This window comes from Hyperolius riggenbachi, chromosome 10 (genome assembly GCF_040937935.1).
Source record: "Hyperolius riggenbachi isolate aHypRig1 chromosome 10, aHypRig1.pri, whole genome shotgun sequence".
Taxonomy (NCBI): domain Eukaryota; kingdom Metazoa; phylum Chordata; class Amphibia; order Anura; family Hyperoliidae; genus Hyperolius; species Hyperolius riggenbachi.
In genome coordinates this window covers 8,777,007-8,801,437 of record NC_090655.1, presented here as the reverse complement: position 1 = coordinate 8,801,437, position 24,431 = coordinate 8,777,007, and the positions used below count along the sequence as shown (strand labels likewise).

The window sequence follows — 24,431 nt, the reverse complement described above, 5'->3', positions numbered from 1 at the left end:
CCTGATGCCGTCTAGGTAACAGAACATTGCTGCGCATTGTTCTGGGGTCTTTTCCCCCACTATGCTGGCGAATATGTGAAACGCCCTGGACCAGTTGGGGAATGTCCTGGGTATTAATCTATACATCCTCCTTATGTCGTCGTCCTCCTTGCGGTGTTCCTTGCCCCTTTCCCACTTGTCTATGTTAAAGTTATCCAGGGGGAGCACTGTGAATATGTCAATGTATTGACCCTTCCAAATTTTTTCCTTTGTTTCCTCTGACACGTGGAGACCTAAGGGGCCCGCAAAACAGATGTAGGTGCTGCTCTTAGCCGCGTCGGCTAGACGGGGTGCCCGTTCGGGCTTCTCGGTCGTTGCTACCTCTGGGGCTGCGGCGACCGGGGGTTGACCGTTCCCAACCTCTGGAACCGAGCCGCACACCTCCGCCTGCTTCGCGGGCCTTGTTTCCTCACCCCCTCCCCAGGCCCCCACCTGTTGAGTTGTGTTATTTGCCCTAATGGCCTTTAGAATTTCCAGCAGTAAAGACCGCTGGTCCCCCTCCTGCGAAACACCATTAGCAGTTGTAAAGGCATACTTTTCATTGGCAATCGTTTTGTTAATCTCACCTGCTTGGTTCCCCGCCTCCTGGAGTGCCGCTGGTCCATCTTTTCCATGTGGCTCCTGAGCCATCTGCTCCCCGGAGCCGTGATGGGCGACCTGCGGAGGCAATAACAAAGAGGCGACTCCCTCCGCCCAGTTATACTGCTGCCGCGCGCCCTGCTGCTGCCGTCCTTCACCGCTGCTGCTGGCCCTGCCTTGGGCCTGGTCCGCCCTCCCTTCCCACGCGCCTTCCTGCCATCCCCATCCACCCTCTAGTTGGCCCCCGTAATGGCCCTGTTCCTCCTCCTGATCCCCTTCGCTCTCCCCCCCCTCCTCTGTCGAACTCACCTCCGTGGCGTGTTCCGGCTGCTGCTGCCCCCCTCTGCCCCCCTCCCACGTGCTGGGCCTCTGTGCTGCCCCTTGTCTGCCGCCCCGGCTCCTTGCGGCCCCCTTGCCCGCTGCTCTCCTCCCCCCAGACTTGCCCCCCCCCCCCCCCCCTGCGTTGCCCTGCGCCCCTCTGTCCTCCTGGGGCCCCTTGTCTGTGGCACGTGCCCCCCCCCTCCCGCCCCCGGTTCCGTGCTGGGGCTCTGTGGTGAGCCCTTTACTTTCAAACATAGCAAAGAAATGAACAGCGCTACTTAAAAACAGATGAGTGCTTACCTGCAAAAAAGTGCACACCCCACTCATGGGATTCAAATACACAATGAGCATACACATGACCTGTCTACCACTTGGAGGATGTTAGTTTCCGCTAACAATTTGCAATTTGTTAGGTACTTGTCCCTCCCACTGTCGAAGAAGTCTTTCCTCCATGGGAGGGGACCTAACACTAACTAAATTCTACCTATGCATATGCATAGCCTGGGCGCGCTACCAGTAAAATTGAGAATTGCGCAAAACAAAATTGGGATCAGCGCATCACCAGGCCGCCTCTGGTGCGTTTGCAGTTTCTGGGGGGGCTCAGCGCATCTCTGAGCTGAGGCCAATCAGAGGCGGCCTGGTGATGCGCTGATCCCAATTTTTTTTTGCGCAATTCTCAATTTTACTGGTAGCGCGCCCAGGCTATGCATATGCATAGGTAGAATTTAGTTAGTGTTAGGTCCCCTCCCATGGAGGAAAGACTTCTTCGACAGTGGGAGGGACAAGTACCTAACAAATTGCAAATTGTTAGCGGAAACTAACATCCTCCAAGTGGTAGACAGGTCATGTGTGTGCTCATTGTGTATTTGAATCCCATGAGTGGGGTGTGCACTTTTTTGCAGGTAAGCACTCATCTGTTTTTAAGTAGCGCTGTTCATTTCTTTGCTATGTTTGATTGATTTATTTCTGGTCAGCTGCTCCCACTTAGTAGTTTTCCTTTGGTGTATATGCAGAGCCTCTGTTTGGGTTCAAGGTGCGTTTGCAGTTTCTGGGGGGGCTCAGCGCATCTCTGAGCTGAGGCCAATCAGAGGCGGCCTGGTGATGCGCTGATCCCACTTTTTTTGCGCAATTCTCAATTTTACTGGTAGCGCGCCCAGGCTATGCATATGCATAGGTAGAATTTAGTTAGTGTTAGGTCCCCTCCCATGGAGGAAAGACTTCTTCGACAGTGGGAGGGACAAGTACCTAACAAATTGCAAATTGTTAGCGGAAACTAACATCCTCCAAGTGGTAGACAGGTCATGTGTATGCTCATTGTGTATTTGAATCCCATGAGTGGGGTGTGCACTTTTTTGCAGGTAAGCACTCATCTGTTTTTAAGTAGCGCTGTTCATTTCTTTGCTATGTTTGATTGATTTATTTCTGGTCAGCTGCTCCCACTTAATAGTTTTCCTTTGGTGTATATGCAGAGCCTCTGTTTGGGTTCAAGGTGCGTTTGCAGTTTCTGGGGGGGCTCAGCGCATCTCTGAGCTGAGGCCAATCAGAGGCGGCCTGGTGATGCGCTGATCCCACTTTTTTTGCGCAATTCTCAATTTTACTGGTAGCGCGCCCAGGCTATGCATATGCATAGGTAGAATTTAGTTAGTGTTAGGTCCCCTCCCATGGAGGAAAGACTTCTTCGACAGTGGGAGGGACAAGTACCTAACAAATTGCAAATTGTTAGCGGAAACTAACATCCTCCAAGTGGTAGACAGGTCATGTGTATGCTCATTGTGTATTTGAATCCCATGAGTGGGGTGTGCACTTTTTTGCAGGTAAGCAAGCACTCATCTGTTTTTAAGTAGCGCTGTTCATTTCTTTGCTATGTTTGATTGATTTATTTCTGGTCAGCTGCTCCCACTTAATAGTTTTCCTTTGGTGTATATGCAGAGCCTCTGTTTGGGTTCAAGGTGCGTTTGCAGTTTCTGGGGGGGCTCAGCGCATCTCTGAGCTGAGGCCAATCAGAGGCGGCCTGGTGATGCGCTGATCCCACTTTTTTTGCGCAATTCTCAATTTTACTGGTAGCGCGCCCAGGCTATGCATATGCATAGGTAGAATTTAGTTAGTGTTAGGTCCCCTCCCATGGAGGAAAGACTTCTTCGACAGTGGGAGGGACAAGTACCTAACAAATTGCAAATTGTTAGCGGAAACTAACATCCTCCAAGTGGTAGACAGGTCATGTGTATGCTCATTGTGTATTTGAATCCCATGAGTGGGGTGTGCACTTTTTTGCAGGTAAGCAAGCACTCATCTGTTTTTAAGTAGCGCTGTTCATTTCTTTGCTATGTTTGATTGATTTATTTCTGGTCAGCTGCTCCCACTTAATAGTTTTCCTTTGGTGTATATGCAGAGCCTCTGTTTGGGTTCAAGGTGCGTTTGCAGTTTCTGGGGGGGCTCAGCGCATCTCTGAGCTGAGGCCAATCAGAGGCGGCCTGGTGATGCGCTGATCCCACTTTTTTTGCGCAATTCTCAATTTTACTGGTAGCGCGCCCAGGCTATGCATATGCATAGGTAGAATTTAGTTAGTGTTAGGTCCCCTCCCATGGAGGAAAGACTTCTTCGACAGTGGGAGGGACAAGTACCTAACAAATTGCAAATTGTTAGCGGAAACTAACATCCTCCAAGTGGTAGACAGGTCATGTGTATGCTCATTGTGTATTTGAATCCCATGAGTGGGGTGTGCACTTTTTTGCAGGTAAGCAAGCACTCATCTGTTTTTAAGTAGCGCTGTTCATTTCTTTGCTATGTTTGATTGATTTATTTCTGGTCAGCTGCTCCCACTTAGTAGTTTTCCTTTGGTGTATATGCAGAGCCTCTGTTTGGGTTCAAGGTGCGTTTGCAGTTTCTGGGGGGGCTCAGCGCATCTCTGAGCTGAGGCCATTCAGAGGCGGCCTGGTGATGCGCTGATCCCAATTTTTTTTTGCGCAATTCTCAATTTTACTGGTAGCGCGCCCAGGCTATGCATATGCATAGGTAGAATTTAGTTAGTGTTAGGTCCCCTCCCATGGAGGAAAGACTTCTTCGACAGTGGGAGGGACAAGTACCTAACAAATTGCAAATTGTTAGCGGAAACTAACATCCTCCAAGTGGTAGACAGGTCATGTGTGTGCTCATTGTGTATTTGAATCCCATGAGTGGGGTGTGCACTTTTTTGCAGGTAAGCACTCATCTGTTTTTAAGTAGCGCTGTTCATTTCTTTGCTATGTTTGATTGATTTATTTCTGGTCAGCTGCTCCCACTTAATAGTTTTCCTTTGGTGTATATGCAGAGCCTCTGTTTGGGTTCAAGGTGCGTTTGCAGTTTCTGGGGGGGCTCAGCGCATCTCTGAGCTGAGGCCAATCAGAGGCGGCCTGGTGATGCGCTGATCCCACTTTTTTTGCGCAATTCTCAATTTTACTGGTAGCGCGCCCAGGCTATGCATATGCATAGGTAGAATTTAGTTAGTGTTAGGTCCCCTCCCATGGAGGAAAGACTTCTTCGACAGTGGGAGGGACAAGTACCTAACAAATTGCAAATTGTTAGCGGAAACTAACATCCTCCAAGTGGTAGACAGGTCATGTGTATGCTCATTGTGTATTTGAATCCCATGAGTGGGGTGTGCACTTTTTTGCAGGTAAGCACTCATCTGTTTTTAAGTAGCGCTGTTCATTTCTTTGCTATGTTTGATTGATTTATTTCTGGTCAGCTGCTCCCACTTAATAGTTTTCCTTTGGTGTATATGCAGAGCCTCTGTTTGGGTTCAAGGTGCGTTTGCAGTTTCTGGGGGGGCTCAGCGCATCTCTGAGCTGAGGCCAATCAGAGGCGGCCTGGTGATGCGCTGATCCCACTTTTTTTGCGCAATTCTCAATTTTACTGGTAGCGCGCCCAGGCTATGCATATGCATAGGTAGAATTTAGTTAGTGTTAGGTCCCCTCCCATGGAGGAAAGACTTCTTCGACAGTGGGAGGGACAAGTACCTAACAAATTGCAAATTGTTAGCGGAAACTAACATCCTCCAAGTGGTAGACAGGTCATGTGTATGCTCATTGTGTATTTGTATCCCATGAGTGGGGTGTGCACTTTTTTGCAGGTAAGCACTCATCTGTTTTTAAGTAGCGCTGTTCATTTCTTTGCTATGTTTGATTGATTTATTTCTGGTCAGCTGCTCCCACTTAATAGTTTTCCTTTGGTGTATATGCAGAGCCTCTGTTTGGGTTCAAGGTGCGTTTGCAGTTTCTGGGGGGGCTCAGCGCATCTCTGAGCTGAGGCCAATCAGAGGCGGCCTGGTGATGCGCTGATCCCACTTTTTTTTGAGCCCTTTACTTTCCCCTGTACCTGCAGGCCCGGGGCCGCGCTGGGTTCCCTTCGGTGGCCATGTCTGTGAGGCCTGTGGGTGGGGGTGGCCGCTTGGCGGCTGTGTGGGGATGGGGTGCGTGGGCGCTGCGCTGCGGGGGTTGACGCCGGCCCCCTGCTGGCCCCACCGCTGCATTTGCCGCTGCGCCGGCCGCGCTGACCGGGGCTCTTGCTTGCCCTGTCCCGGCGGCGGCCATTTTGCCGTGGGCTGGATGAGCTATGACGGCGGCCATTTTCCCGGAGACCCGGGTGGCCGCCATCTTGTGGGAGCTCCGAGTGGCGGCCATTTTGGGGCGGACATCGAGGAGGAAGAGGGAGGGGGAGTGGACCTGCCGCCTGTTGCTGCACTGGTGGGAGAGCCTCCTCGGCCGGGCCGTCTCCCGCACTCCGGCCCCTCTCCGCCCGCCCACCGTGGTCCCTGCAATCCGCCGCCGCTGCCTGGGCCCCTATGCCCCCCGCGCCGACCTCCGCTGATGTGGGACCTTCTTCCTCCCGCCTCCTGCTCCTGGCCGGGGAGCCCGCGGGGCTAAAGCGGACCGGAGGCCTCCTTCTTCTGGTGCTCTCCGGGCGCGGAGCCCCAGCCAGGTTAGTGAGCTGGGCCTGTAGCCACAGCATCCCTTGTTCCCCTGGCATGGCCCGCACTCGGTCCCAGAGCTCTTGCATGGGGGCATCCATTATTATTATTATTATTATTTATTGTATTTATAAAGCGCCAACATCTTACGCAGCGCTGCACAATAGATAAATGGGTTAACATACAGGTAGAACATACGGAAACTCACAACAAAACAAGATCATGCAAATGATTTGATAACAATACAGTATCATAGGTCAAAATAGAGACTGTTCGAGTCTACAAGAGGGGTGGTTGCGAGTAAGATTGCATAATCAAGCTGGATACGTTAGGGAGGAGGGCCCTGCCGGAGGCTTACAATCTAAAGGGTGGGGTGGAGACAATAGGTGCGTCTTTTGAGAGGGGGTCTAACAGAACATATTATGGTGCTGGTGTAGGGGGGTATGCGAGCGTGAAGAGGTAAGTCTTGAGAGCTTGTTTGAAGGAATTAAAGGTGGGGGCGAGTCCATGGCAGTGTGCCCCTGCTGTTGCTCTGTGATGGGGCGGGTGGGCTGAGGTGGCAAGGCCCGGTTGGGGTAGCTGGGCAGGAGAGGTGAGAGGGGTGGGATGCGGAAGCCAGCGGCCACCTGGGGCACTCGGATCGTGCTGAAAAGGCCCGGAGTGCTGCGAGGGGGTCGCTGTGCTGGATGGGATGGATGGGTGGCACACTAAGGGGCCCCCTGAAGCTGGGTGGGAGGGAGACCTGGTGTGCCCAGAATCGCCTTGGGGTGAGTTGTAAGGTGAGGTAGGAGCTGCAGGTCGGCTGCCTGAAGCTGCTGTAACGCGCTGGGTGAGCTGGGCCGCTGGGATATGATGGGGTTTGGCTGGGCTGGGGCAGCCGGGATGAATGGGATGGATGGATGGGGCTGCAGCTATCCACCGGGGGAAAAGGCTGCTGTTGTTTGGGCCTGATGCTGGGAGATGGCTGGGGAGGGATTTCTGGCTAAGGCCTAGTAAGAAAAAAGCTGCACTTACCCCAGCCTGAGCTCCAGCGAAGTTTGCTGTATCCACAGGATCCAAGAAGGGAGGCTGAATGGCCAGCCCCCTGGTCTTATACTGTCCTGGCCCCTGGCCAAGACACTCCACCTTTACTTCACACCTGGCGACCCTATTGTTCCTGGACAGTCCAGCTCAGAGCCCACCCGGTCACGCCCCTTCTCGCCCTAGCTTCGCCCAGCTCTCAGGTTACTATCCTTGGGAGAAATCTTCTCCTGTATTCCTGAGCGAGTCAGTCCCACCAGCTCCTCCTGCTGGATGTGACAAAGAAGTGCTGTTTTCATGGGCAGGCCCGTTTCTAAGGGTGGTCAAGGCGGGTCCCCACCCAAGGTGCAGTAAGGTGTATAACTTGGTCAGATGGGAGCAGCCTAAAGTGAGTTTTGAAAGGGCACTTAAGGAGAACCCGAGGTGGGTTCTAAGAATCCTATTAGCACACAGAGGCTGGGGCTGCATAGCCCAGCCTCTGCTGCTATACTGTCTCCCCCCAGGCCCCCCGCGCTCTACTGTCTCCCATAAATCAAACGCTGTGCTAGCGACACACAGCGTGTCGATAGCCAGCTGTTTACATCTCCACTGTCACTCTCGCCGCTCCCCCGCCTCCTCTATGTCGCCGCTCCCCGCCTGCGTCCCTTACCTCCAATCAGCGGGGAGGGAAAGGATGCAGGCGGGGAGCAGTGACATAGAGGAGGTGGGGGAGTGGCGAGAGTGACAGTGGAGATGTAAACAGCCGGCTAGCAATGTCACTAGCATGGTGTTTGATTTATGAAGGACAGCAGAGCGCAGGGGGGGCCTGGGGGGAGAGAGTATAGCAGCAGAGGCTGGGCATTATATGCAGACCCAGCCTCTGTGTGCTAATAGGATTCTTAGAAACCACCTCGGGTTCTCTTTAAAGGTTTCAAAGGTTGGAGAGTGACAGAAGTGTTGTGGCAGGGGAATCCAGAGGAGTGGTGATGCGCGTGAGAAATCTTGTAAACGTGAATGGGAAGAGGTGATTCTAGAGGAGGACAAAGGAAGGTCATGTGCAGATCTGAGAGTGCAGCTGGGTTGGTATCTGGAAATTAGGGAGGAGATGTACAGCGGAGAGATTGTGGAGAGCTTTGTAGGTTAGAGTGAAGAGTTGGAACTGGATGCTCTGGTTAATTGGCAGCCAGTGAAGAGCTGGACAGAGAGGAGCAGCAGAGGAGGAGCGAGAAGAGAGATGAATGAGATGAGCAGCAGGGGAGGACTGGGACCTTTTGGCCTGGGGGGACAACACAAACTAGAGGCCCGGTCACGGAATCCTCAGCCCAAAGCCATATCTTTCTTGTGTGCAAATCTTCAAATTGTGATGACGCACACACACACACACACACACACACACACACACACACACACACACACACACACACACACACACACACACACACACACACACACACACCCTGATGCCTACCCCCATTTCTCCGCACAATCTACCTGTCTGTCTCTGATGCCTAACCTTAAAGGAGTTATCAGGCTTTTTTTTTTCTTTATGAAAATAAGTGCTAGTTACCCAGGGCTCGTCCAACACCAAGCTCCCAGCATGTCCCTTGCCGCAGCTCTGCAGTCAGCTGTTCACTGCCGCTGCCTCCCAGCACCCGGCAATGACGTCAGGCCGATTGCGCCTGTGCGAGCGGCGCTGTCAATCACCGCCACATGGACCAGAGCGTACTGTGCAGACACAGAACTATTGCGCCTGCGCAGTACACTCCGGTCCACGTGGCGGTGATTGACAGTGCTGCTCGCACAGGCGCAGTACAGGCCGACATCCAGGTCGGACTGGTGCCATCGCCGGGGACTGGGAGGCAGCGGCAGCGAATGGCTGACTGCAGAGCTGCGGCGAGGGACATGCTGGGAGCGTGGGGCTGGAGGAAGCCCTGGGTAAGTAGCACTTATGTCATTAAAAATGCCTGATAACTCCTTTAAACAACCCCCCCCCCACACACACACACACACACACACAAACCTACCTACCTGGTGATGCCTAACCCCACTCCTGCCCACCCACCATACAAACTACTTGTCTGACACCTACCCCATCCCCCCCTCCCCCCCCCCCTCCAACTACCTGTTTGACATTGCCTAACTGCCTGCCTCCCCCCTCCCCTGCCGCCAGTCACACCACAAGAAGAAAAAAGTTCCCCCTCAGGCCAGGGTCAGAATGGGGTAGATTATCACACAAAAAAAAAAACTCAGAGGGCACTGGCCTGGGCAGAGAATTGAATTTGACAGCAGTAGCAGGCAGGCAGCAAAGTGTGAGTAACTCAGTGACAAGAAGGGAGAAGAAGTACAGAAACAAAATTTATAAAAACCACCTTCTCCTCTGGCGACCTGGACCCGACCTCCTCTATCCTCCTGTCTCCTCAGTCCTACACCTCCTCCTCCTCCACAGCAGCAAGCAGCTATAGGTGGCATCTCCGACTCCCAGCCCCCCCGAGTGTCCGACTCCTCCAGCCAGGACAGCCAGCCACTCGTAGCCGCAGCGCCAGGGCCCCAGCCCCCCCAGCACAGAAAGCTGAAGAGTGAGACAGCTCACTCCGATGACACCGCAGGCACAGCAGCACGTTGCGGGCGGCAATGGCTCCAGGCAGGGGGCGGAGACAAGCAGGGTCAACCCACCGGGCCGGAGAGGACCTAAGCTATTTGTGTCCTTGTGCTGCTCACATCCACGCACAAGGGCACACCACGGCCGGCCGCCTCAGCCCCTTCTCTGATTGGATACTTCAACTTGCCGGGAAATATCGCGCGAGGTTGCGATCCCAACTGGGACCTGTCACCTGTTGTATGTCTGCGGCCGCTGCGTATAGCAGCGGCTGGCCCTAATTACTTAAGATTTGGGCGGCCCGGGGGGCAATTGCCCCCCGTCCCCCTGGGCCAGTCCTCCCCTGTCACTGGAGCAGGGCCAGTCTATTAGTTGGTGACATGTATGAGAACAAGCATGCAGATCAAATGCTGTGACTGAAGTGTGACTGGATTATCTGCATACTTGTTTTGGGGTTGTTATTCAGACACTACCGATACTAAAGAGATCAGCAGGGCAGCCAAGTAAGGCCTTGTTCACACTGCAAGAGCTTTTTTAGCACTAATGATTTGAAAAAGCTCTTGCTAATGCAATTCTATGGGTCATTTTTTTTAAAATAAAATCACATTGCTCAGGTGAGAACACACACCTAGCATTGTATTAGCAAGAGCTAAAATCAGAAATGCTTAGAAAAAGTTCTTGCAGTGTATTTCACTTCAAGTTCCCTTTAAAGAGACTCCGTAACAAAAATTGCATCCTGTTTTTTATCATCCTACAAGTTCCAAAAGCTATTCTAATGTGTTCTGGCTTACTGCAGCACGTTCTACTATCACCATCTCTGTAATAAATCAACTTATCTCTCTCTTGTCAGACTTGTCAGCCTGTGTCTGGAAGGCTGCCAAGTTCTTCAGTGTTGTGGTTCTGTGATGCATCTCCCCCCTCCAGGCCCCTCTCTGCACACTGCCTGTGTATTATTTATATTAGGGGAGCTTCTCTCTTATCTTTTACAAGCTGGATAAATCCTCCTCTGAGCTGGCTGGGCTTTCACATACTGAGGAATTACATACAGGCAGAGCTGTCTGCACTCTGCAGGAAGAAACAGCCTGACACTTCAGTGGAAGATAGCTGCAGGGGGAAATAAACACACAAATGATCTCTTGAGATTCAAAAGGAAGGGTGTATACAGCCTGCTTGTGTATGAATGTATTTTCTATGTGTGGACATACTGTACATCAACCTACTTCCTGTTTTGGTGGCCATTTTGTTTGTTTATAAACAAACTTTTTAAAACTGTTTTTAACCACTTTTAATGAGGCAAGGAGCAGCGAAATTGTGACAGAGGGTAATAGGAGATGTCCCCCAACGCACTGGTATGTTTACTTTTGTGCGATTTTAACAATACAGATTCTCTTTAAAGAGAACCTGTACTGAGTAAAAATATTTAAAATAAACACATGAGGTAACTTCAAATGAACATTACATAGTTACCTTGCCATCAGTTCCTTTCAGAAGCTCACCATTTTCTTCTGACAATTATCCCTTTCAGTTCTGACAATATTTTGTCAGATCTGAAATATATCAGTTGCTGTCAGTAAAATATCAGTTGCTGTCAGTTATAGCTGAGAGGAAAACTGATGTACCAGGTAATGTCCACGTTTCCCTATGGCTCAAGTGGGCGATGTTACAGTTCAACTGTGTGCTGACCAGGAAGCTGTTATAAGGTAATGGCCATTTTCAAAATGGAGGACGTAAAATTCCCTTGATCACAGTGGACAAACAGGACGCGGCACAGGAGAAAGACACTGAGGAGTAGACTACATGGGAGGTAAGTATGACTTGTGTATGCTTGGCTGGTATACGAAGCGGGGACCCAGCGCTGCAAGGCGAGAGCACTAACCTATACGCCACCGTGCTACTAGGAGCACCTATATCTGCCTATACTAGGGGCACCTATACCTGCCTATACTAGGGGCACCTATACCTGCCTATACTAGGGGCACCTATACACATCTATACTGGGGTCACCTGTGCCTGACTATACTGGGGCCACCTGGCTCCCGTACCCAAATGTCCCCATGCCTTTTGGGGGTCTCCTTAATACTCATGGAGGGAGGGATGCCTACCTAATATGGGGGTGAGGCCTGAGTTGAGGGGCAGAGTTAAGGTCACCAGAACGGCTGTGCCTACAGGCTCCTGAGCTGAAAATCCGGCTCAGATCCTAGGGGCACCTATACCTGGCTATATTGAGGGCACCTATGCCTGACTATCCTAGGGGCACCTATACCTGCCTATACTGGGGGAAAATATACCTGGCTATACTGGGGGCACCTATACTTGGGGTGGGGTGGGGGGGGGGGGGCTAGAGGGAGCCCCATCCAAAGTTTTGCAGGCGGTCCAGTGATTTCTATTTACGCCTCTGGCCGTGAGTGAGGTGCCTCTGTCTGTTATTTGGGGAGGGGGTTTCTTCTCCCTTGCAGGGTGCTTTTAATCACCTACAACAGTCACTCTTTCTAGATGAATTTATTATTTATCTAATTTATTCAGCCCTGTTTGAGACATATATATATATATATATATATATATATATATATATATATATATATATATATATATATATATATATATATATATATATATATATATATATATATATATATAGCGTTCACATTTTTATTGAGGGCAATATTTACAGCAGGTATTATGAGACTAATGAGGTTCTGTGTCAGAAGCGTCTGTTGGCTTATTGGGTTTATAATACCACTTGGAAATGAGGGGAAAAGTCACAAAGCGCCATCACTTCGGAACGTTTCCTTTCTGTAAAAGTTGCTATAGAAACTTGTATGAAATGCCATCTGCCAGACACACACACACTGAAAATTAAAGGACAATTCCCTGTATGTACAATCATCTCATTCTTCAGACAAAAGGATTAGAGCCAGGGTACAAATACTCTTTTTTTTTTTTTTTTTTTTTTTTTTTTTAAATATTTAAAACTTTTATGCATTTCTGCACACAGGAAGCCTGAGATTTAAAGAGACACTGAAGCAAACAAAAATGATGATATATTGAATTGGTTGGGTAGTACGGATAATTACTAGAACATTAGTAGCAAAGAAAATATTCTCATATTTTTATTTTCAGTTATATAGTGTTTTTTTTATTTTTTTTTATAACATTGCATCATTCTCTAATATTTGCAGCTTACACACTACTCAGCATTCTATATAATTTTACAGAGCAGGCCAGTGAACTATTGACCTGTCCTCTGGAGAGAAAAAGAAGATACAGTGACTGATAGTTGAGATAATAAGATCAGAAGACAGAACTCTCTGCGACTTTGAAAGTTGTGGAGCTCAATGGCTTTTTTTGCATCGATAACTGGAGTTTCTTAACTCTTCCTGTACTGGAAACAATATTAGACTTTTGTCTCTGCTCCTAATGTTTTGTTTCTTAGCTGTACTACACATACAAATCATTATATCATAATTTTTTTTTTGCTTCAGTGTCTATTTATAGGGAACCTTAGAAGGGCTGGAGAGAAAATATTATTCATAGCTGGAGCTTCCTCCATCCCCCTGGAGCTGATCGCTCCCTCGCCGCCATCCTGGTTCCTCTAAATTCGCCCCGGAAAGTTCTCCGGTCCAGGCGGACTGCGTATGCCAGAGACAGGAGACCCCCAGAGAACTTTTTGGGGGAGAATTGCGGAGGACCCAGAACAATCCCATGGTCAATGTGTCCCTGATTTGTGTCCCGACAGCTTTGAGATGTGAATTCACACCTAAAAATCATACAGGCCGGATCCAAAAAAGGTGATTTGACTTTAACTCATTTGTTTCTGGATTGCCAAGACCAGCATGTGCATACTTTACATTATATATTTAGATACTATCTGACAAAGGTTTTTAGCCTTTGCCCAGAGACACCTATTACAGGACAACTGAAAGGCTACCAGAGCCGAAACCATGAGAAGAAACTGGGGGAAGCAGACCTGTATGGAGACCTGTCCTGATGGCCACCACTCCTCCTGTTCTCCTGTCATGATTATGCCATGCGCATGGGCAGAAGGCTCCTGGCCGCACGCTGAGGGACGTGTGAAAGCCGAGCTAGCGCCTGCGCAATGAGGCCCAACTCCAGCGATCCGGAGGAGGCTGCCAGGGGGTCTTTAGGTAAAAAAGAGGGGGGCAGAGGAGAACTGGACAAGCGGTGGCCATCAAGACAGGTCCTCATACATGCCTGCTCCCCCGTTTCTCCTTATGGTTTTGGCTCTGGTGCCCAAGTGAGAAGCATATGGAGGCTGCCATATTTATTTCCTTGTAAACAATGCCAGGTGCCTGGCAGCCCTGTTGATTTATTTGGCTGCAGTAGTGTCTGAATAACACCAGAAACAAGCATGCAGCTAATCCAGTAACACCTCAGTCAGAGCACCTAATCTGCATGCTTGTTCAGGGGCTATGGCTAAATGTATCAGAGGGAGAGGATCAGCAGGAGAGCCGGGCAACTGGTATTGCTTAAAGGCCTTGTTCACATCATAAATCGCCACCGCTATCACAAGCGCTGAGCAATTTTTATTAAGAGTTTTTCCTCTGCATTTCCCTGCACTTTGCGCTTAGAAACGTGCTTTTCTAAGCGCTTTTGCGGAGCAATTCGTTTTTTTCACTTCCTGACGTCAGTGAGGAAGTGAACTCTTTCACCTGGAAATGAAAGTAGTAAAAATGTTTCTGTACCGTGTTAGCCAAACAAATTGGCCTCGATTCATAAACAGCAGTGCGATAAAAAAAATCTTGTCGGCAAAATACCGCACTCAGTATTTTCCCGGTCTGCGTGCTAATTCATAAAGATTTCCCCAGCTGCCTTTGGAGGTCGGTAAATTACCGCAGCCCATTGAGCGGTAGAGTAGAGCAGTGTCTCGATTCTCTCTTTGCCCTGCAGAAATTACTCACACAGACGGCTCTCTGGCTCTCCCACTGATGACTCAGACAGATGAGTCACACAGTCTTTCCCTGCCTGCAGAAATGACTCACACAGCCGGCTCTCTCTGGCTCTCTCCACTGATGACACAGACAGATGAGTCACACAGTCTTTCCCTGCCTGCTGAAATGATTCACACAGAGGGCTCTCTGGCTCCAGGGCCGGCCCGCCCATGAGGCGGGGTGAAACTTTTGCCTCAGGCGGCACTTCTGGGGGGGCGGCACCCGCCCGTCCGTGTGTGTGGGCGGCCGCCCGAGCTGGAGGGGATAGCGGGCAGGAAGGGGGTATTGGGCCTAGCGGCGGGGAGGGGGTCGGACCCCCCCCCCCCTCCCTCGCCTGGGTCCCCCGTCCTCCGCTCCCATCCAGCTTTAAAAAGTTCCGTGCTGGCTGCAGCTATGTGTAAGAGGCAACGGGTGGGGATTACTCACCTCTTCCTCGTTCCAGGTCAGCGTGCGCTCCACTGACGTCACTTCCTGCTACGCCGCAGGAAGTGACCCCCCTCCCCGCTGCTAGGCCCAATACCCCCTTCCTGCCCGCTATCCCCTCCAGCTCGGGTGGCCCCCACACACCCACGGCTTGGGGGGGCGGCGATGATTTCTTTGAAAATTGCCTCAGGCGGCAAAAAGTCTAGGGCCGGGCTTGTCTGGCTCCCTCCACTGATGACTCAGACAGACTTCGGCTCTCTGCACTTTGCATTCATCAGAGCTGTCAGAGCTGTCGGTAACTTGTTAAAGAAAACCTGAACTGAACATAAAAAGTCAAAATAACCATACACAAGTCATACTTACCTCCTGTGTAGTCTACTCCTCGATTAATTTTTCCTCTCCTGCATCCTGTTTGTTCACTGTGATCAAGGGAATTCTCAGTCCTCCATTTTGAAAATGGCCATTACCCCATAACAGCTTCCTGGTCAGCACACAGGTAAACTGTAATATCACCCACTTGAGCCATAGGGAAACATGGACACATCAGTTCTCCTCTCAGCTATAACTGACAGCAACTGATATTTTACTGACAGCAACTGATATATTTCAGTTCTGACAAAATCTTGTCAGAACTGGAAGGGATTATTGTCAGAAGAAAATGGTGAGCTTCTGAGAGGAACTGATGGCAAGGTAACTATGTAATGTTCATTTGAAGTAACCTCATGTGTTTATTTTAAATAATTTTACTCAGTACAGGTTCTCTTTAAGACCTCACTAGAGGTGTCGGTAACTACCGCCATGCTTACCGCTTGTTGCAGGCTTTATGAATTGACATTTGCTGACAATTTACTGACATGCGTTGTCGGTAACTGCAGCCAAGTCGGTAATTTATCTCCCTGGTCGGTAATGTCAGCTTTTCATGCGGTAACAGCCTTTATGAATTGACATTTTGCTAAGTGGTCGGTAAAGTCTGCTGTTTTCAGCATTACCGCATGAGATAATGCTTTATGAATTGAGGCCATTCTGTAGGTAGAAAAAAACAGTCTTGTAAAAGTAATACCTTTTAATGGCTAACTGATAAAGTTAATACAAGCTTTCTAGGATCTAGTCCCCTTCTTCAGGCATATTTCCAGATGTAAGCTGAAGTAAAACACTGATGCAGATAAATGGTAAACACGAAGATGGCAGTTGTGCTGGTTACTGTTTATCCGTTAGATGTCATGTGATCAGCAGGCTGGAGCCAGTGAGTTAGTGCAACCATACATGAAATCCAGCAGGTTTCTGAAGATCATGAAGTCTACTAAATCATGTAACATAAGGAGTCATGAATCCTGTTCCACAATTTAAACCTTCTGTTAATGTCTTGAACATTTTCATAAATTTGTACTCAGAAATGTTTCTTGATTGTTCATTTATGAAGTTACCCTTAAGAACAAATACTTTTAGATCTTGCATGCTGTGTCCTGGTTCACAGAAGTGTTGGCCCACTGGTGTGTCCATTTTACCCTCATTGATTTTAAAGCGGTGATGGTTCATTCTTGTGCACAGTTTTTGTCCTGTTTCTCCTATATAGATTAAAATACAATGTAATGATTCATGAAAGCGCTTTGTGATTTCCCTATATCTTCCATTGAACAAAAACGCTCAGGAAATGGTCCAGGCAGCGCTTTGGTGAGCAGATCGGAAACTAACCGCTCAGATGGGAACTCTCTCATAAGGAATCATTGCACAAGCGGTTTTAGGGCGATTTTGAAAATCGCTGACGCATTTACGATCAGGGTGAAACTAGACTGAATAGGGCCCCCTCCCCCTGCAAAAATTATAGCATAGGGCCCCTTGGTCCCAGAACCCCATGTGATTGGGAGCTGACGAATGGCATCAGAGAGTGTTCTGCAGAGAAGCAGCATCTGGAAGCAAGGAAAAAATGACACTCTCTCCTGCGAATGGTTTGTGTGAGCGAATGAGGAGATTTCTTTGCTAATTGGCTGCACTTGCAGTTAGGAAGAAGGAAGAATAGGGGCCCCAAGGCCTCGGGGGGGCCCCCCTGCAATGGCAGGAATTGCAGGGGTGATTATTACGCCCAAATTTACGATTGTTTCTTCCTATTTCTCTAGAGAGTCCCCATCTTCTGTGTCCAACATATTTTCCATAAGTAGCAATCAGTTGGGCCAGAGTTCTTTCAGTTAAAGGAGAACTGTAGTGAGAGCGATATGGAGGCTGCCATATTTATTTCCTTTTAAGCAATACCAGTTGCCTGGCAGCCCTGCTGATCTTTTTGGCTGAAGTAGTGGCTGAATCACACCAGAAACAAGAATGCAGCAAATCTTGTCATATCTGTCAAAATTGTCAAACACCTGATCTGCTGCATGCTTGTTCAGGGGCTATGGCTGAAAGTATTAGAGGCAGAGGATCAGCAGCATAGCCAGGTAACTGGTATTGCTTAAAGGGAAATAAATATGGCAGCCTCCATACATCTCTCTCTACAGGTCTCCTTTAAAGCAGTAGGATTAGCCATACTATGCCAGGGAGAAAAACACACATATATAAGTAGATAAATATCTGATCTACTTACATAACACATGTATTGTACTGTCCATGTTTTGATTTCAGTGAATGTTATATAGTAAATGAAGAGAATTCTGTTCCTGGTGGGGGCCATGTCTTTTGCCCACAGTTTGAGGCTAAATACTGATGTCATTTCTTCCCTTAACTTTTTTTTCTTTTCTCCTCCAATTGCTGAGTCACCTCAGCCTTGCTTGTAAACACAAGTGAGCAGAGGATCATGTTTCAGCTAGGCAGCTAGGGAGGGAAATGCAGGGAAGAGGAGGAATACATTATAGATAAAAAGAACCCCCAGCATGCTACTGTTTGGTAATGGCTATTAAAGGGAAACTAAACTGAGAGGGATATGGATGTTTCCTTTTAAACAATACCAGTTGCCTGACAGTCCTGCAGACCAATTTGCTGCAGTAGTATCTGGATCTCACACCTGAAACAGGCATGCAGCTAATCCAGTCTGACTTCAGTCAGAGCACCTGATCTGCATGCCTGTACAGGGGCTGTGGCTAAAAGTATTAGAGACACAGGCTCACCAGGAAAGTCAGGCAACTGGTATTATTTTAATAGGAAAACTCCATATACTTCTCAGTTTAGGTTCCCTTTAAAGAGCCATTGCTCCTAAGGTGTGTGATAACTCCAAACCATAACAGCAGAAAAAGTTTTGAATGCAGGGTTAGCATCTTTATCACTTAATACACTCAGCTGCTGTTGAAATTTGATTTTTATGGTGACAATCCCGCTTTAATTGCTCTGTTCCTGCCTACTATAAACACCTTCCTGCTTCTCCTCCCCTCCTCCTCCCATAGGACAGTACATGTGGTCAAACCAAGTGTTCATGGCTGATCTAGAATGACCAGCAGACTGAAGTGATCATATTTCCTATTGCCATATAAGTAATCTACTGCACCAAGCAGAAGGTCTTGCTAGTTTTTGCAACACTTGCACTAGTAATCAAATGGCTGTCACTTTGGGAGGAACCACGTTATTGCTAGACTGTGTTAGCGTCATAGTGGAGTGGCCCTGGGATCTTATGTACGCTCAGAAGCACAGTAAGAAGTTTGAAATAATCTCTGCCGTTAATAGTAACTATTCGCAGGTGATGCAGATTTCTCAGGTGGATTTTCATGGTCTGTGGACCGGATCCATCTGAAAATGGCGCCTTTGAATAATGGCGCACGGTGTTGCCACTAATCCGTTTGTCGCTTATCGCTATTTAACGTTCACGCCTTATTGTTATTTAGCGTTAACACACAGAACCCTCTCTGTACCTATCCCTAACCCCTAGACCCCCCCCCCCCTGGTGGTGCCTAACCCTAACCACTTCCCTGGTGGTGCCTAACCCTAACCACCCCCCTGGTGGTGCCTAACCCTAACCACCCCCCTGGTGGTGCCTAACCCTAACCACCCCCCTGGTGGTGCCTAACCCTAACCACTCCTCTGGTGGTGCCCAACCCTAACCACTCCCCTGGTGGTGCCCAACCCTAACCACTCCCCTGGTGGTGCCCAACCCTAACCACCCCCCTGGTGGTGCCTAACCCTAACCACCCCCCTGGTGGTGCCTAACCCTAACCACTCCCCTGGTGGTGCCTAACCCTAACCACCCCCCTGGTGGTGCCTAACCCTAAGACCCCCCTAGTGGTGCCTAACCCTAAGACCCCCCTAGTGGTGCCTAACCCTAACCACCCCCCTGGTGGTGCCTAACCCTAAGACCTCCCTCTTGGTGCCTAACCCTAAATCTCCCCTGGTGGTGCCTAATCCTAACCTTGACAGTGTTACATTAAATCCATTCACCGTTTTGCAGTTAAATAACGTCTGCAGTTTGGCTTATGTAGGGAGCTATTGATAAATAACGTTACTGTGCGCAATAACATCTGTAGTTTGGCTTATGTAGGGCGCTATTGATAAATAACGTTAGTGTGTGCCGTTTTTCTTCTTTTTTCCCTGTGCGCCATTATTATGCAGTACTAACGATAAATAGCGATAAGCGTATCTTTGTAATGCGGCGCCATTTTTATGCATGGGCCCTGTGCGCCATTATTCACTGATCTGCTGCGGACCACAGAATTTTGAAAGCCGCCGTTCCAGAACGCTCATTATCTCCAGACGACCTCCTATCGCTCGATGTGTTGAACAATAATATCAATCGTTGAACCTCTGACATGAATAAAGTTCAGAAGTCGGCCCGCGGGGTTTATATTCGCACCCCCTCCATGTGGACGCTTGTTGGAGGAATTATAGCCTGATCCCGGCTTCCGCCGGCTCTTACGGAACCAATTCTTAAGGAACAATTAACATTTAACATTCTTATCATCAAAAAGTAAATTAAATATCACAGGTCTTAAATATTAATACACATTTAATTAAAAGTTTAGGGATAGCAAAATGTTTATCGATGCCTTTAATTAACAGGATGTTTTCTCCCTCTCTCGCTGTGCGAATGTTCCGCCGCTGTAAATAAGTCGGTGGATATGCCGCATGAATGATGCATCTCCTCCGCCAGAGCTCAGAGCGCGCGTATAAATGGCGGGCATGTCCCGGCATCCAGCGAGCAGCTTGTACGCTTAGGAGTTCTGATGGAAGATGTGCAGAGACGACGGACGCAGCGACAATTCATGCTAAGAGTTGGCGGGGGTGGTGGGGGGAAGGGGGAGGCAGGAATAATAGAATCAGCATGTGTAATTCATGTGTTTATAACTTTATCATTTTTCCAACAATGAAAGTGAGGAAGGAGTCTAGTAGATTTTTCTATAGGAAGCATAACCATAGCCCCTGAAACCCCCACAGTTGCTGGGGGCCCAGGGGCTCGCTCCTCCCTCTCTCCACCCACATGCTGCGCAGGGGGCAGGTGTAATACTTACCTGTTCCATTGCTACACAGCTGTGCGCTCTCTGCTGCCGTTCCCCACCACCTGATCATATGACAAATGTGAGTCACATGATTGGTAATCGGAGAATGGCAAGTCGTGCGTCGCACCGAAAAAGCAGGGGGTGGCGCCGTGCTGAAAATTGGGTGTGGCCATGGACCAGGATGTGGGTGTGGACACTGGTGGAGCCAAAGTTACATAAATGTAGCAATGGTGGGACATTAGACTAGGACTATGTAAGGGATTGGATTGTGAGTGCTTCCGACACAGGTGCCCCCCGTGTAGGTAGTGACAGGGACCCCCCATGTTTAGTGACTTTGACTTCCCCCAGTTTAGGTGGTGACAGGTGCCCCCCAGTTTAGGTAGTGACAGGGACCCCATGTTTATGAGGGGTGCCCCCCAGTTTAAGGAAGTGACAGGGACCCCCCATGTTTAGTGACAGTGACTTCCCCCAGTTTAGGTGGTGACAGGGACCCCCAATGTTTAGGTGGTGACAGGGACCCCATGTTTATGAGGGGTGTCCCCCAGTTTTAGGTGGTGACAGGGAAACCGCCTTGTAAGTAGCAGGTGCCCCCCAGTTTAAGGTAGTGACAGGGACCCCTCTCACCGCTGCACGTCCGTCCCCGTTGCCTATCATGTAATAGGCAGAGTGCCAGCAGCCAGCATCGGTCAGACCTCCGATCAGCCGGCGACCAGTGAGAAGCTGGTGCATGGTACCCCCGTGGACACCGCGCTGCGTATGCGGAAGTGATGTCACTTCCGCATATCGGTGCGGTGTCCGTGAGGTCCTAGCGCCCGCTTCTCACTGGTCGCCGGCTGATCGGAGTTCTGCTGGCACTCTGCCTATTACATGATAGGCAACGGGGACGGCCATTGCGGCTGACTGCTGGTTTGCCCCATTTTGCCCCTATGTGCAGACGCATGTACTATGATTAAATATATATTTGTCGAGAGGTACTTGTGATGTTTACTATGCTGGGGGTACGTGGTGAGTACGGGGTTTAAAAGGAGTACTTACCAATAAAGTGTTGAGAAACACTGCAATAGTCTAATGCCTCAGAGAAGGAGGAGCCCTTCTATAGAAAACTAGATGTGCTGCATGAGTACCTCCAGCGGGCTCATGAGAGACACCTGCTGGTCTATAGTTGCAACTGCTGGATTTGCAACTGCTGGATGAGTCTGACTCGTCCATACCATTTTCAGCTATTTTTCCCTGGATGAGTTGGGCTTGTCCATACTGCCAGGGAGGTTAAGCTAGGAGGTTAGGGCTGGATGACAGGAAGGGGGCTTAGCTTTGGGACGTGTTGCTAGATTCCAGGATCGGTTAGCTTTGATGGGCGGGGCTAACTGGGTGTTAGGCGCGGCACTTAGCTTCAGGTGCATCAGTTAGGCTGAGGTCACACTTGGTAAAATATGCTTGTGAAAATGCACATAATGCTTCCCAATGCACAATCGCAGTGCACTGGGAGCATTGTGCGGTTTTCCCGCCGCGAGGGAAAGAAAAGCCGACACTGCTGTGTTTTATCGCACAACGCATGTGATTCCCCTTTGCTGGATAGTCGGCTGTTCTCAGCTAGCTGCCTGCCCAGAATGAGATTTGTCTGCCAGTGCGACCCTACTCTTAGGCCGGTTTCACAGCTGGGGGTCGCATTGCACTGCCAAAAACAAGCCTTTGGGTATTACCTTTCTGGCTAACAGCCAAACAGGAAGTGACGCTTGCGGTCACTTCCTGTTTTGGAAACACAGACGTGAACAGAAGCGTATTGTTAAAAAATATGCTTCCATGTCGCATATGCGTCGCACCACCACCATTATTTTTTAAATCCCTGTGTCACCATAGGCTAGGTTTGAATGATTTCCGGTCCGCGGTGCGTCACCACAGAGGTCGAGCGGCAAGGTAGGTATGTACTCGCGGTAGATCAGAGACTTCTGGTGCACCACATGCTGTATGGAAGCACCCATAGGCTTTCATTGGCATAGCGGTGAGGTGCGTTAAAATGACCCGAGCCAGTGTGAAAAGCCCCTCAGGGTTAGCTAATCAATGGTGAAGATCAGCAGAAGCGCCAACAAAAAAGATAGTCAGCCGACTATCGGTATTCAGTTTTGCCAATGTTCTGCTCACTGTAAAGGCGGTGCCGAAACCTGTCGTGCCAAATCCGCACATACCCTGCTAAAGAGAGCACGGAACCGGAAATCCATCATTGTAAAACTGGTATAGATATAGATTGTCACTGCACAAATTTTGTCTGTAATTTAAAGAGACACTGAAGCAAAAAAAAAAAAAGATATAATGAATTGGTTGTGTAGTACGGATAATTACTAGAACATTAGTAGCAAAGAAAATATTCTCATATTTTTAGTTTTAGTTTTATAGTATTTTTTATAACATTGCACCATCCTCTAATATTTTCAGTTTGCTCACTACTCAGCATTCTAAATGATTGTACAGAGGAGGCTAGTGAACTTTTAAACTGTGTCCTGGAGAGAAAAAGAAAATACAGTGACTGACAGTTGAGATAACAAGCTTCAGAAGACAGAGCTCTCTGCCACTTTGAAAGTGGTGGAGCTCAATAGCTCTTTTGCATAGATAACTGGAGTTTAACTCTTCCTGTACTGGAAACAATATAAGACTCGTGTCTCTGCTCCTAATGTTTTATTTCTTAACTGTACTACACATACAAATCATAATATCATAAATGTTCTTGCTTCAGTGTCTCTTTAAGGTTATTAAAAAAATAAGCTCTTTATTCTAATTTGCAGCTAACTTAGTTTGTGAAATTTCTTTTCTTTTTCTGCTCTCAGTAATTTTTTTCTTACTTTATAACAGGAAAGTGTGGAATATGAAAATGAAAGTTCCAAAGTCCAGGTAAGGACTTGTACAGACAATACAATGTATTCTTTTTTTTTTTTTTTTTTTTTTCCCTTTTCTTCCTTCCTTTTTTCTTTTTTTTTTTTTTTCTTTTGCCTCAGAATGTTCACTTGCTCAACTAATGAGTACATCACTTCATAGCTATGCTCCCGAGTTGAGCTCGTGTATTCTGTCTGTGTTGTCAGACATTCTAGCACACCTGCCACGGATAAAGAGTACCTCCATTGGTTTTTGTATGCTGCTAAAGATATCATTATACCTGAATGTACTTCCATGATTGAGCAGCAATATACATCAGCTGTTCGCCAAGAAATGGCCATAATTGTTAAACCCCGCCCCTAAGTTTAAAAAACAAAACAAAAACCACACTGGCATTTTTTTCTTCAACTTTTCTTCAGCTGATTTATATTTCAGATCATTCGCCGAAGGTACATTCAGGTATGATAAGTATACCATTGTATACTAATGTATTACTCCTTCCAGTGTTTCTCACAAAACTGGGAGGGGGGTATTTCTCATACACAAGGATCTGATGCATGTTTGCAGAACATCGGACAGTTTTGCTTTGCTAAATGACAAGCAAAGGCCGTAAAATAGCGAAACGAGTCAATGCAGCGCCCGACACCCGTGCTGCGACGAATTGGGCGCTGGCTACAACTTTACCGTAATTCGGGTGCCGGCAATAGCCAGATTACAAATGTGCAGAAGGGAGGAAATTAGGCAATGAATAGAGCAATATATTTTTACATTCCCCATCCCTGAGGTGACCTACCGCAGGGAGAGCTGTCTGTCTGCTTCTCCCTGTGCCCAAAATGCACGTGGCCAGAACATATGTACTTGCTTGTAAGTGCCTTTACATGAACCAGCGCAGAATATGTTGCAGGAGGGAGGGGGAGTGAATAAAGCTCCAGTTAAACTGGATCCGAAGTGAACTTTTACTCATTGCATAATTGTGTTCCTTTCCTATTGTTTATAGGGCATTCCTCAAGCCAAATACTTTTTGTTTTTCTTTTAATGCTCTAATTCCCTATAAACTAAACAAGCCACGCCCACAGGTTTTCAGAGAGCCAAGGCACTTTCAGACAGTAGCAAGGGCTCATGGGAGCTCAGTCTGGGCAGGAGGAGGGGGAGGTGTTACTAGCCAGAGATTTCAGAGGCAGAGGGGAGGAGGGAGGAGGAGGGGGGATTAGGTTTTTTTTGTTCAAGATACAGATAAGCCTGCCTCTGTGTAATGTTTACAAACAACATGGCTGCTGTCATTGTATCACAGGAAGAAATCATCATATTCT

The 24,431-nt window shown here is 48.5% G+C and overlaps 1 protein-coding gene across 4 annotated transcripts in view; it reads left to right on the top strand.

Moving 5' to 3' along the window:
* LOXL4 (lysyl oxidase like 4) overlaps window positions 1-24,431 on the top strand; it is a 277,261-nt gene that overhangs the window by 167,057 nt on the left and 85,773 nt on the right. For 2 of the 4 annotated variants that reach the window (XM_068257598.1, XM_068257599.1), the window contains one exon: window positions 23,101-23,139. In XM_068257598.1, coding sequence (XP_068113699.1) covers window positions 23,101-23,139 — 39 coding nt within the window. Of the gene's footprint in view, window positions 1-11,249; window positions 11,284-15,489; window positions 15,542-23,100; window positions 23,140-24,431 lie in introns of those variants that run through there. The other 2 variants (XM_068257601.1, XM_068257600.1) reach the window with 2 other exon arrangements.